Genomic DNA, 12,988 nt, shown 5'->3' with positions numbered 1-12,988 from the left:
GGGGTCAGCATCCCTAACCCCCCGAGTTGTTCAAGGGTCAACTATATAATCTAAGTAAGATTAGAACTAAACATTATTATCAGGAAATAAAAAGTGTATTATTAACTATCAACATCATCAGTGCATATGAATCAAAAATATAAACTACAATGTCTTCTCAAATTCTAAAAGAACATGAAAGAAATTCCCTTTTATGATTTTACTAATCTGATAATAAAACCATATGAAAGAAAAAAGGCAAAAAACAGCTAAGAGTATAAAAATGAAGAAAAACAAGACAGGGGGCTTGCCCTACCACCTATAAAGGCCAATGGCATTAGAATGTGGTATTGGTACAGGATAGATAAAGAGAACAGTGTAGAACAGAAAGCACAGACACAGACCTCATACAAGGAAAGGGATTTACTATATGAAGGAGAAAGTGCTCCAAACTAGTGGGGGAAGGATAGATAATTCAATAAATGGTGATTAGGCAACTGATAATTGTCTACTGTGAATTGACTATCCAATCAAATCTCTCCTTAGACCTTACATAAAGACCAAGTCCAGGTGGACTAAAGACCTAACTGTGAAAATCAAAACTTCAATAAAACTTTCAGAAGAAAACATAACAAGATCCTTATAGACTCAAGGAGGAGAGAAAGCTTTTCTTGAACAAGAAAAATAAAATCAAGGGAGAAAGACAATATTACTAAACCGAAACTTCAATCTTCTTAATAGTAAAAGGCAGCACAAAAAGAAAAACAAAAAGAAGCAACAGACAAGGATATATATTTGCAATTCACATAAACAACAAAAGATTAGTAGAGAACGCATGTGAAACTTTAAAAATCAATAAGAAAAAATAATCCAACAGAATAATAAGTACATGAAAGTAAGGAGCAGGCAATTTATACAAAAAGAAAACAGACTGACCAAGAGACATGAAAAGATGCTCAACTGCAATGAAGCTGAAATAAATGGAAAACAATGCCCTATTTCACACCCATCAAATTGGCATAAATTTTAAAGTCTGACAATACCCAGCGTTAGTGAGACTGTGGAACAACAGGGACTTCACTTCCACTGCTGGTGGGAGTAAAATCTCCCACAAACACTTAGAAGAACAATTCTGTATTATTTAACATTTTGCAACTTTGCACTATATGCATTTTTGAAAAAGAATTCCTCTTCAAGATACAATCCCTTGAGAATCTCTCACTCTTGTGAAGAAGAAAACGTGGATAATAACTTTCACTGCAGTGTTGTCTGTGATAGCAAAAAACTGCAAAAAACTTCATGTTCATTAATAGGAGAATGGGTTAAAAAATGTGGAATATCACATAGCTCTTAAAATTAATGAACTAAAGCTACAAACATCAACATGAATAACTCTCACAAAAAATGCTAAATGACAAGCTACAAATGACTACAGAGAATATTATTTTTTATGAAGTTTAAAAACATGCAAAACAATATATATAGTATATTTGTATGTATAGTATATATTACAAAATAGACTTTTAAATCTTTTTAGAGTGTTTAACTCTGAGAAGAGAGGAAAAAGATTATCAGGTAGCTAATAAATAAAAGTAATAATTTCTACTGTATTTTGAATGTTTTCTTTAAAAAAAAGAATGAAGTGTGGCAAAATGTTAGGACTTGACAGAGGTGACTGACAGGAATAGAGTTTATGTTATATTCTGTACTTTATGCTAAAAATTTTTCATCGTTTAAAAAATTACAAAATATATTAATTAAAATTTGTAACTATTTTAATTAGGACTAGGTATTAGAAATTTTTGGTACCATGTAAGCAAAAGAAAGTATAGGAAAAAAACTGGCTGTTACAGCTGTCATTCTCACCTAAAACCAAAATTTTTTTAATTTTAATATTTTGCAACAACCTCATGTGTTCAAGAATTGCCTTAATGACTATGTAAATGTAATATATTTAAATGTATAAAGTAAATTTATATTACCAGAGTGCCATCAATATCTTTTTTTTTTTTTTTTTTTTTTGAGTACGCGGGCCTCTCACTGTTGTGGCCTCCCCCATTGCGGAGCACAGGCTCCGGACGCGCAGGCTCAGCGGCCATGGCTCACAGGTCCAGCCGTTCCGTGGCATGTGGGATCTTCCCGGACTGGGGCACGAACCCGTGTCGCCTGCATCGGCAGGCGGACTCTCAACCACTGCGCCACCAGGGAAGCCCAATATCTATTTTTATATTAGGGTTTCTTGTAAAATTTCATTGGAGAAAACGATTCCATTACCAAAAACTCCAAGCTACTCACTGTCAAGTTATTTGACCAAACACAAGCCAAAGACATAGCAATACATGCATTCAAATTTTACTTGGAAAAGTCTCCTTTTAAGATAAAGTTCATACTTCAATCCACTGTGTGAAAAGAGTTTTTGTAGAAGTAGAATTTGAGCTCAGCTCTGTGGGACACAAGTAAGTTTATCTTTAAGAAAGGAGATACCAAGTATTGCTGAAAAAAGCAAAAATCTATCAGTGAATAGTAGTAAACGGCACAGAGACAGAAACTGGCAAGAAAGATTGCCTGGCTTGAGTAAGGAGAAAAAAGACACAGAAATAAGAACTGGGGTTACGGAGCAGAACAGACATCCATGACTCAGGAATCAATGTAATGAAACTGGAAAAATCGGTACAGGATGTAAGGAAATGACATCTGTCTGCCCTTTTAACACTGCCACTAAATCTTCCTATTGTGGTTCTGTCCCTCACGTTTTACTTTCTCCTTGGGATCTCCTAAAAAGGCTGCCCCAAACCAGCTCTCTACCTTAGGAAACCTACACTCCCCTTCAAGATAAGAATCAGGGCCGGGGTGAGGGGGGATGTGTGTGGATATTTTCTCTTTTTTTCTCAGCACAGCTTCAAAGGAATTTTATTCAACAAAACAAACAATAAACCCATATTAGAAGAAATCCAATAAATATTTACACTTGATCTTAGCCGATCAAAAGGCTGAGAAGCGATCCAATAAATATTTAAAGAGCTCTAATGCTACCATACCTAGCATACCTTTCAGGATTTGTAGGTTCTGACTCCAAGAAAAAAAAGAAAAAAAACAGGAACTTGCCAGAGTTCCTTACCTCTTAGCCTTTGGCCGGCTACCATTTGACAAGTCATATACCATCATCAAATTATGAGTGCCTTCCTAGACATCTTGAGTCACTACAGCCTTTTCTCAGAGTCTCAGGGTCTGAGAAAAGGATTTCTTCCCCACATGAATGATGTCAGAAACACTGTTCACCCTCTGATGAGACTGCATCGACCAAAGGAATGTAGTTTCAACTTTACAGTTAATTATAAAAATGACCAAACCATACATATAGTAAGAGATGGTCACTTCCTGCAGGTGTAAGTGCTATCAGGAAAGCAGGGGAAGAGAGAGGATAGTGTCAACACTTTTACAAATAAAGTGTCTGCCTGAAGGTCCTTGTCTTCTCTTCAGGGAAGATGATTGTTTTAAATACAGGGAGAATGTAAAGCATCTCCTGTATTTCTAGTATCGTAATATGGTGTGAAAAATACAATTATCTTTTTATGTGTGTACGAGTCCTCCATTAGATTGAGAGTTCCTTGAGGGAACCCAGTTTATTTATTAAATTTGTGCTCCCAAAGTCTGATACACACTGTCTGACACACAGTAATCACTCAAAGCCTGTTTGTTGAATGAAAGGTAAACAAAGCTATGACAAAAAAGAAACAATGGTAATAAAAATCTGACTGAATCAAAGAAAGATGAAAAGGACAATGACACTGCAAAGGAACATTCCTGTGGGCATCTCAAGTTAAACAATGACTTGATCGTCATATTACTTAACTACTGTATTTCAAATTAACAGGGGCTTTAAGTTTTGAAAAGTGCAATATATAATTTTTCTTCTACGATAGATGTATAAAGCCAATTTGAAATCCTTAGTATTTCATGCCACTTTTTCTATTAATTCCAACCACTTGCCTAAAAGAGGTTACAATCAAACTTTCTATTTTATCTTAAACTGCCTTTTGGAAACTGACTTCAGTCAGTCATACTTGAGTTAACAAGTAAGTACTTGAAGTTTTGGCTGATGGCACTGCCCATGAAATAATCTATACACAGTATTTTTTTTTTTTTTTTTGTCTGAACAGCAGTGCTTCTTTTACTACAGTGGAACTAAACTGTGATCCACTAAACCATGTAGGAACCTCAGGAGACACTGAGGGGGAGGTTTAGAAAAGCAACTTGGCTTACTTTCACCAGAGAAGTTGTCAATCAGAAAACAATGGGCTGCCAGGAAAGATCTCCCTTGAAGAGTTCCACAGTTGTTAAGTTTGAAAATCATTTGTCTTATTCTATTTTGCCTTTTTTTTCCACTATGACAAAATGAAAGTCTTCACAACAATAAAAAGTGAAGGTCTCACTGCAGCAAAGGAAGACATCATTAGGTGTTCCAAAAGCAGACGCTGTGAACCTCAACATTATGCTTCCTAGATTTATAGCAGTCGGCAATGTTAAACTACCAAGAAAAAAGTTGAATGAAATTATGGAAATACATATTTGAAGACTATCTAAGGATCAAAATCTATAGTTTTTTAGCTCTCTGCGAAAGGAAGGTACTTATACATCATATTTGACTTCTGAACACATTTTTGGAATCACATAATATACCAAAATAGGGCACTTTCTAGACTTTCCCCATAATTAGAAAATTGTAACTATGAAACAGGTGCAATATTCTGTATAACTGGCAATTTGCAGCCATGTGTTTTTTTCATTCCACTAAATCCTAAAACTCTACCTAGAATTAACTACTGCTACAAAAATATTTATTTTAGCCAGCTTGGTTTACTGTTTTTCTAAAGCCACAAGTTAAGAGTTCTCATGCCCAATCCATCTTTTTCTCACTCCATAGTCACTGACGACCCCCCAAGAAGTAAAACAGGTGTTCTGGACTGTTTTGAAATCCTGGGGTTTTCCTTTCCATACCCTAAGGCAGAACACCTTATAGCACTTGCACTATCCATGGACAGTGTAACACTTCCAACTATCATAAATAAATCCTGAAGCCGTGCGATCAAGGGTTGGACGCATCTATATATAAGCGAGATAAAATAGGTTCTTCTTATTGAACCGGGGCAAGTTGAAGTCTCTAAGTGCTGAGCTGCCCTAGACAACAGGGTCTGCTGCATCACTTTTAACCGCGGGGCGGGGGAGTGGGGAGGGGGGGACACAAGACTCAACCAGTTCTAGAGGGAGCTGGAAGTTCTGTGTCATCAACTCCGCAATTGCTCAATTAGTCCGGTCTCCAGAGAACCCCAGGCTCCTCCCTATTCCTGTGCCTGGCGAGGGAAACGGTCCTCTTTCGGGGTCCCCAACCTCAGGTGGGCTGGGGACACTCCCCTGGCAGCTAGGGACGCGCCGAGGTTGCCCCCAGAAAAATCCCGGCTGCCAGGCAGCGGCGACGCCGCACCCTCCTCCCCCTTTGCTAGGCTTTCCAGTCCCCGAAGTCGCCACCGCCCACTTTCTAGCACAACAAACAACGGCTTGGGGCCCCGGCCCAGCACTTACCCACATCTTGCTCGAAGTGGTTGGCGGTGAACAGAGGCATCTCGCCGGCGCCCGAGCCCAAGTTGCTGCGGTCAGGCGGAGGCTCTGCAGCTGCTCCGGGCTGGGGTACCCACGGCCCCGGCTTCCTAGACGGCTCGGCTCCAGTCGCGTCCGGCACTTCCGCCACCGCACCTGCCCCACTCCTGCCTGACGGACCAGCTCCAGGTCCGCGTTCCGCCCTTGCGCTCCGCCCCGACCTCTCCTCCCGGTATGAGGTCCCACCAGCTGCGGGCATCTTCTCAGCGGCCCTGTAGCCGCCGCCCTCCGAGAGGAGGCGGCAGCCCTGATCCGAAGCCCCCGTAGGGGTCAGGCGGCCGCCGAGGCCACCTTTCCATCGCTAGGACCCCGGCAAGCCATGGAGGGGGGACCTTCAGGGCCGGAAGTTGTCGAGCCTATAACTTGGCGACGCCAGAGAACCGGGAGCTGCAATGCCGGCGGCAGTTCTGCAGGGGGCGAGGTGTTCTGGGATTCCCTGCGTAGGGCTGCTGGTTCCGACGGCCAAGTTCTCTCCAGTTTAGTTCCTTCCTAAAATATGGGCTAGTCCCACGCGGCTGAGGGCCCGCGGCTACGTTCGCGTCACAGTCCCGTTGCCCTGGAAACGGATGGAGCCTCACTGGTTTCGAGAGTCGGCGAAGGGTTTGGCTCCGCTCCTGGCGGTTCTGGGGTTACACTCTCCTCGGCGCCTAAACCCCGCCAGAATTAACCACCGTGGAAATCGGGACTCCTCACTTTTCGCTTTCCATCGCGCTCTTACACTGAAAACACTGCTCGACTCTGGGAATCCAGAGACGAATGAGGCACCGTCCCTGCCTTCAAGTTGCTGACAGTTTTATGGGGACAGTGTATAGCATATACGTGACAATACATGACGGTTCTGATATGCAATCGCGGTCACAAACTCAAATTCCCATCGGAGACAGCCAGGTATTGAAATGAGTGTGTAAGTGCAAGCACCCTTCCCACCCACACGCTCCCAAACCCTCTAAACCCTGTTTTATTTTTCTATAGCATTTATCACTTCCTAATATAGAATTATGTTTTCTGTCTCTCCTCTTTAGACTATAAACTCCATGATTATTTTTGTTCACTGCTGTACCCCCAGCATCTAAAACAGTGTCCAGCAAGTAATAGGTGCTCAGTAAATACTTTTCAAATCCAACCAAACAGTGCATGGCAGCTACCAGTAAACTTAAGCTATTTGTTTAAGTGTGGGCTCTACTAGAGCTTCCAGTTTTTCAATGATTTTTTTTTTTTTTTTTTTTTTTTTTGCGGTACGCGGGCCTCTCACCGCTGTGGCCTCTCCCGTCGCGGAGCACAGGCTCCGGACGCGCAGGCCCAGCGGCCGTGGTTCACGGGCCCAGGCGCTCCACGGCATGTGGGATCTTCCCGGACCGGGGCACGAACCTGTGTCCCCTGCATCGGCAGGCGGACTCTCAACCACTGCGCCACCAGGGAATCCCTCAATGATTTTTTTTAATGTTAAGAATTACTTCAACATTTTTAATAATGGGCTAAACAAGACCATTTTACAACCTCTGTGTAAAGACTTGATACAAAAGAGAGAGAACCATTATACATGGAATAGTTCAGAAAGGTTGTTGCATTTTATATCATAAAGATAGGTTCACAAATAAGGAGGAAACATCAGCAGGTGAAAGGAGCTGATTTTCAAAAACCATTGAACCTAGGATGTTCAAGATATGTTTGGAGACTTTCTAGGTGAATTTGTCTAGGATTAAGGCTTAGTGTTGGAATGGAAAACAAGGGTAGATAGAGATAGGAGGAAACAGATTGGGAAGAGCCTTAAGGAGCAAGCTAAGAATTTTTAATTTTATCACATAAGGCACTAGATAATCATTTAAAGATTTTGAGTAGCAGAGGAGTACACAAAAAAGAGTTTCCAGATAGTAATCTGACAGCAGTGTGCATGACATATATTAAGAAGCAGACCAGGCAGTGGAACAGTTTAGGAGTTACGTAGTATTTGAAGAAGAGATATTGTAGAGGAGATTGTACTGAGATAAGAACAAAGGTCTGAGGATTTGTCTTTGGAAACTATTCACATTTTGAAGAGATTCCTTTAGCTCCTCCACATCTTTAATAGCAAGCATGTTCAAGAATCTATGGGTTGGGCTTCCCTGGTGGCGCACTGGTTGAGAGTCCGCCTGCCGATGTAGGGGACCCGGGTTCGTGCCCTGGTCCGGGAGGATTCCACATGCCGCGGAGCAGCTGGGCCCATGAGCCATGGCCGCCGGGCCTGCACGTCCGGAGCCTGTGCTCCACAGCGGGAGAGGCCACAGCAGTGAGAGGCCCGCGTACTGCAAAAAGAAAGAATCTATGGGTATTTACTCATCTGTGCATATACTCAGTCTCTTGGTGAATCCAGTTAACAAAATTTTTAATAGTCACTAAGAGCCAGGCCCTGTGTTAGAAACAAGAAGATACAAAGATTGTTCACTGTTACTTCACCTAATGAAGTTATTGAAGAAGTAAAAGATATGTCAATGGCAGCCCACAAGTTCTGGTGTGCAAAATTTCTGTTGTACAACCTCTTTTGAGCCCCAGTCTCCCTGATAACAAAATAATCTCATCAATTTCAGTTAAATTCTGTCTCTTTAGGGGCTTTTGTTGTTGTTATTATTATTTTGGGTTTACAGTCAACAAATCTACATCCTTACCTCACACCACTTTCTCTGAACATACACCAAGATCCATCCTCAGGTATGTTCTTCCAACTCTGCCAGTCCGTATTTGGTGAATAACCCTTTTTATTCCAAAACAGGGACAGTGCTTCCCCAGTCAAGACTTGATGAAACTTGACTCTAGTTATTGGTCTAGAAAAACTGAAGGGGGTTGTGGGAAATCTTTTTTTCTTTTTCTCCCTCGCAAAAGATTAATGAACATGACCTCCTCCCAATACTTCAGTGAATAAGGATTGAGGTCAGCAGGGAAAGCAGTGGTTTGGTTCTTTCTGGATCAAAAGGGAAATCTTGAAAGGGAAAGTAGCATTTTGGAAGGCATCTTCCTCAGATGAGGCTTCTCCATGGTCTTCGGGCAAAGGGAGGTCACTATCCTCTAGCAGGGGCAAGCACACCACTTCTGTCGGTCCAGAGGACTGAGGTGAATCTATCAGCTCAAAGTTCTCAAGAGTATCCACCCAGGTATCCCCATCATCCTAGGTCTCAGGGTCTCATTCTTTCCCCTGCAGAGTCCTGACTTTACATTATGCTATGGGTTATGAATTCAACCTTCTTTTAAATTCTGCTACTCTCACAATCAGGTCCTGAGTCTGATTTTTTTTTTTAAATTGTAATCCGTCCCTCTGGCCCCCCCTCTGGCCATAGCAAATAAAGCTAGCTAGCTTTCTCTCTCTCTTTCTCTCTCTCCTTCTCTCATTTTTCTCTTTGTATTTCAGTTTGGATAATTTCTCTATGTGTCTTTAGGATGAGTGGTATGTTATTTTTCATTAATTTCCAAAGCATTCAGTTTGAGTGTTTTTTAAATAAACTTTTTATTTTGGAATAATTTTAGAGTTACAAGGAAGTTACAAAGATAGTATAGAGAGGTCTCATTTACCCCTCAGCCCTTTTTCCCACTGTTAACATCTTACGTTTCCATGGTATATTTGTCAAAACTAAGAAACTAACATTAGTTCATTGCTATTAACTAAACCACAGATTTATTTGGATTTTACCAATGTTTACATTAATGGCCTCCTTTTTTTTTTCCAGGAACCAATCCAGGTGTGCCAGGTGTCCCCAAGGTCATCCCCAGTTTCAATGATTCATTGGGACTCATAGGACTCAGCATATAGTCATCCTCATGACTATATTTTATTACAACTAAAGGATACAAAACAAAATCAGCAAAGGGAAAAGGCACATAGGGTAAAGTCTGGAGGTGCGAGCTTCTAAGAGTTCTCTCTCAAGGAAGGCACACAGGACATGCTTAAATCCTCCAACAATGAGTCGTACAACAATGTCATCTACCAGGTAAGCTCATTGCAAATTCAATGCCCAGGGTTTTTACCGGGGTCTAGTCACACAGGCACCCTCTACCTAACATGCACCCATGTTTCCAGACTCTCAGAAGGAAAGCAGGTGGTCAGCATAAACCACATTGTTTGTACAGTTTAGACACCATGAGCCATTCTTATCAGGGAAATTGTGGGAACTCTCCCAAAATCTAAGTTCCCAGATGCCAGTCAAGGGCCAACTTTGCAAGCAGGACTTTCCTTTTTTTTTTAATTTATTTTTTATTGAAGTATAGTTGAATTACAATGTCATGTTAATTACTGCTATACAGCAAAGTGACTCAGTTATACATATATACATTCTTTTTCATATTCTTTTCCACTATGGTTTATCACATGATATTGAATATAGTTCCCTGTGCTATACAGTAGGACCTAGCTGTTTATTCATTCTATATATACCAGTTTGCGTCTGCTAATCCCAAAGTCCCAATCCAACCCTCTCCCACCGCCCCCCCACATGGCAACCACCAGTCTATTCTCTATGTCCCTGATTCTGTTTCTGTTTCATTGATAGGTTCATTTGTGTTGTATTTTAGATTCCACATGTAAGTGATATCATATGGTATTTGTCTTTCTCTTTCTGACTTACTTCACTTAGCATGATCATTTCTGATTGCTTTTTTAAATTTAACTATAATTGATTTACAATACTGTGTTAGTTTCAGGTGTACAGCTTCAGGTTCTTTTCCATTATAGATTATGACAAGATATTGAATATGGCTACCTGTGCTATACAGTAAATCCTTGTTGATTTACTTTATATATAGTGGTGTGGCAAGCAGGCCTTTCTAAGGATAGTGGTCTCAGGCCTGCTATGTTAACCCTTTTCTGCATACCAGAGTATCACAATTCATTTGGTTGTCATGTCTCCCTAGTCTCCTCTGGTTTGTGACAGTTTCTCAGTCTTTCCTTGTTTTTCATGACCTTTACAGTCTTGAGGAGTGCTGACCAGATATGCTGTAGATTGTCTCTGAATCTAAGTTTGTCTGATGTCTTTCTCATGATTAGATGGGTGTTGTAGGATTTTGGAAAGTATTTCACAGAGGTAGAGTGTCCTTATCACATTATTGTAAGGAGTACATGATATCTGGTGATGGTAACTTTTAGCACTTAGTAAATGTAGCATTTGCCAAGTTCCTCCACTTAAAAGTTAATATTTTTCCCTTTCCCTACTCTGTTCTTAGGAAGCAGGTCACTGAGTCTAGCCCACCCCCAAGGGGAAGGAAGGGCATTAAGCTTTACCTTCTGTAGAGGGGAATATCTAAGTATATTATTGGAATTTTTCTATAAGGAAAATTTGTCTCTTTTATCCTATTTACCCATTTATTAAATTGTTTATAGCAGTATGAACTCATGTATATTTATCTTATACTTCGAGTTGTAACCCAATAATACTTTTTTTTTTTGCTCTTTTCTTGTTTGCGTTTGCTCAAAGTGTTCCATCTTTGGTCACTGGGAGTTCTTTCAGTTGACTTCTATGTCCCTTTGATGTGTTACTATTTTTTTTTAGCATTTCTTTACTTTCCTGGTACTATAAGATGCTCTAGGCTCATCTTGTGTATTCTCTGCTGCATTCTTAGAATCAACCGTTTCTCGAAGGCAACCTGGTTCTGACGTTCTCTTTAAAGGCTGCCATAGAAGATTCCTAGACTTCATGATGCCTTAAGTAGAGAGCTGGCTAACCTGAGCTTGTTATTTCCTTCCTGAAGCACATTAACAGTAATTAACAACCGCCATCCAATTCCACAGTTTTTATAACTGTCTTCGCCTCTCTCAAATGCTAGAGCTATTATAGAAGCCAGTGCATGCCCTTCTACCTGTACCCAACTCCAATTTACCATGATCTTAGTAATTGTGATGCTACGGAAGTAGTTCTTAACATTTGGCATCAGAACCACCTGGAGGACTTGCTAAAAACACAGATTGCTGGACCCCACTGCAGAGTTTCTGATTTAGTAAATCTTGTGTGGAGCACAACCTAAACCCTACCCAGGTAAACATAAAACTTCACACAAAAGGCCTATTCTCCTCAGTTCCTTTTACCCAGTATATCATGTCTGGCTTTTAACCAAAACTCACAAAGCATACTAAAAGACAAAAACCAAAACAAAACAGTTTGAAGAGCAAGCATCAGAACTAGATTCAGACATGGCAGGGATGTTAGACATTTCTTCAACCTGGCTTAATTTCTGCCAGGTTGGTTAGGCTCTGGTGAAACCCTAGTTAGTTAGGCTCTGGTAAAACCCTAGTTTAGGTTAGAATCTAGGGTTTTACCAGATTCTAAAATAATAATTTCTCTTGAGGTCAGGCCTCCTTAAAAAGAATAGAATGCTCTGGGCTTATTTCAGAATGGCTACTTTCCTCCTGCCCCTGCCAGAAGCACAAGGGGATTTTCTCTGATCTTCCTTGTGGGAACTTGATAGGGCTCCTAGAGGTAAAACTTACAATAATGGGGGGGCCTCCCTGTTACTGGGTCCTCATGAAGTGTTTAACTCTCAGACTTATCCACAGTGAGCCTCCAGCAGTTCATCAATCACAGTTCAGGTTTCCCTACCCCAGTACTTGTTCCAGCAGAGGCTTCTGCTGCCTGTCTGTCTCTCCAACTTTGGGGGCAGCAGTTTGCCCTGTGACCTCAGATCTCTGAGGGAGCTAAAAAGAGTTGTTGATTTTCAGGTCAGCTTTTTTTTCTTATTGTGTGGACCAGAGTGACAACTCCTAAGCTTCTTGGATTCTAGACCAGAAACCAGAAGTTGGCTCTCTTTTTCTCTCTCTTTTCTATCATAGGCATTACAGTGTTTTGGACCTACATACTAGAAACCTTAGAATAAGCTCTAACTCTGCTTCTATTTTTCCAGTTTTTAAAAACCTAATTGTTTCACTTCTGTCTTCAAACTTTCTTTTTGCTGTCCACCCACCCCCTCCCTTTGGCATCACCTCTATTGTATCCCACGCTCTCTTTTCCTCCACGCCTTCCAATTCTTCCCTTTGAGAAAGGGCACCCAATAGAAGGGGCTGGGATCTACTTCATGCTCTGTTAACTGAGTCATGAACCCATAAGGCTACGTCTCTCCCAGAGAGGGAGCCTTTTTCTTTTAAAGACATCATATGGGCTAGCCTATCCCTGCCCACAAAACAACTTAATTATCCTGAAACACCACCTTTATGGTTTTGTTCCCTCAAGAACCTACTGGATTTGCCTGCCACAGAAAGTTCAATCTGGGCTGTCACTGTCTGTGGTAAATAACTCATTTTTCCCTACCCAATAACCTTATTTTCCATGGCTTAAAGCATCAGTTTTTGAAGTCAGGTGAATTTTCACAGCCTTGCCACTGACTATGTGACTTTGGGAAAATA

General features: G+C 41.0%; 1 protein-coding gene and 1 long non-coding RNA gene across 5 annotated transcripts in view; one reads left to right on the top strand and one right to left on the bottom strand.

Moving 5' to 3' along the window:
- The window catches only part of STAM2 (signal transducing adaptor molecule 2), a 50,971-nt gene extending 44,991 nt beyond the window's left edge, over nt 1-5,980 (bottom strand). The window contains exon 1 of one of the 4 annotated variants that reach the window (XM_019922995.3): nt 5,560-5,980. In XM_019922995.3, coding sequence (XP_019778554.1) covers nt 5,560-5,833 — 274 coding nt within the window. In that variant the 5' untranslated portion in view covers nt 5,834-5,980. Of the gene's footprint in view, nt 1-4,242; nt 4,366-5,559 lie in introns of those variants that run through there. The other 3 variants (XM_019922994.3, XM_019922996.3, XM_033860196.2) reach the window with 3 other exon arrangements.
- Nucleotides 5,981-6,007: 27 nt separating this feature from the next.
- Nucleotides 6,008-12,988, top strand: part of LOC141279194 (uncharacterized) — a 46,655-nt gene continuing 39,674 nt past the window's right edge. Inside the window, exons 1-2 of the long non-coding RNA XR_012333118.1 lie at nt 6,008-6,522; nt 9,330-9,590. This is a non-coding gene — a long non-coding RNA (uncharacterized lncRNA). The remainder of the gene's footprint in view (nt 6,523-9,329; nt 9,591-12,988) is intronic.

Source organism: Tursiops truncatus, chromosome 7 (assembly GCF_011762595.2).
Source record: "Tursiops truncatus isolate mTurTru1 chromosome 7, mTurTru1.mat.Y, whole genome shotgun sequence".
Lineage (NCBI taxonomy): Eukaryota > Metazoa > Chordata > Mammalia > Artiodactyla > Delphinidae > Tursiops > Tursiops truncatus.
Note: the sequence above shows the minus strand (reverse complement) of the source record. Positions and strands in the feature narration are given on the sequence as shown.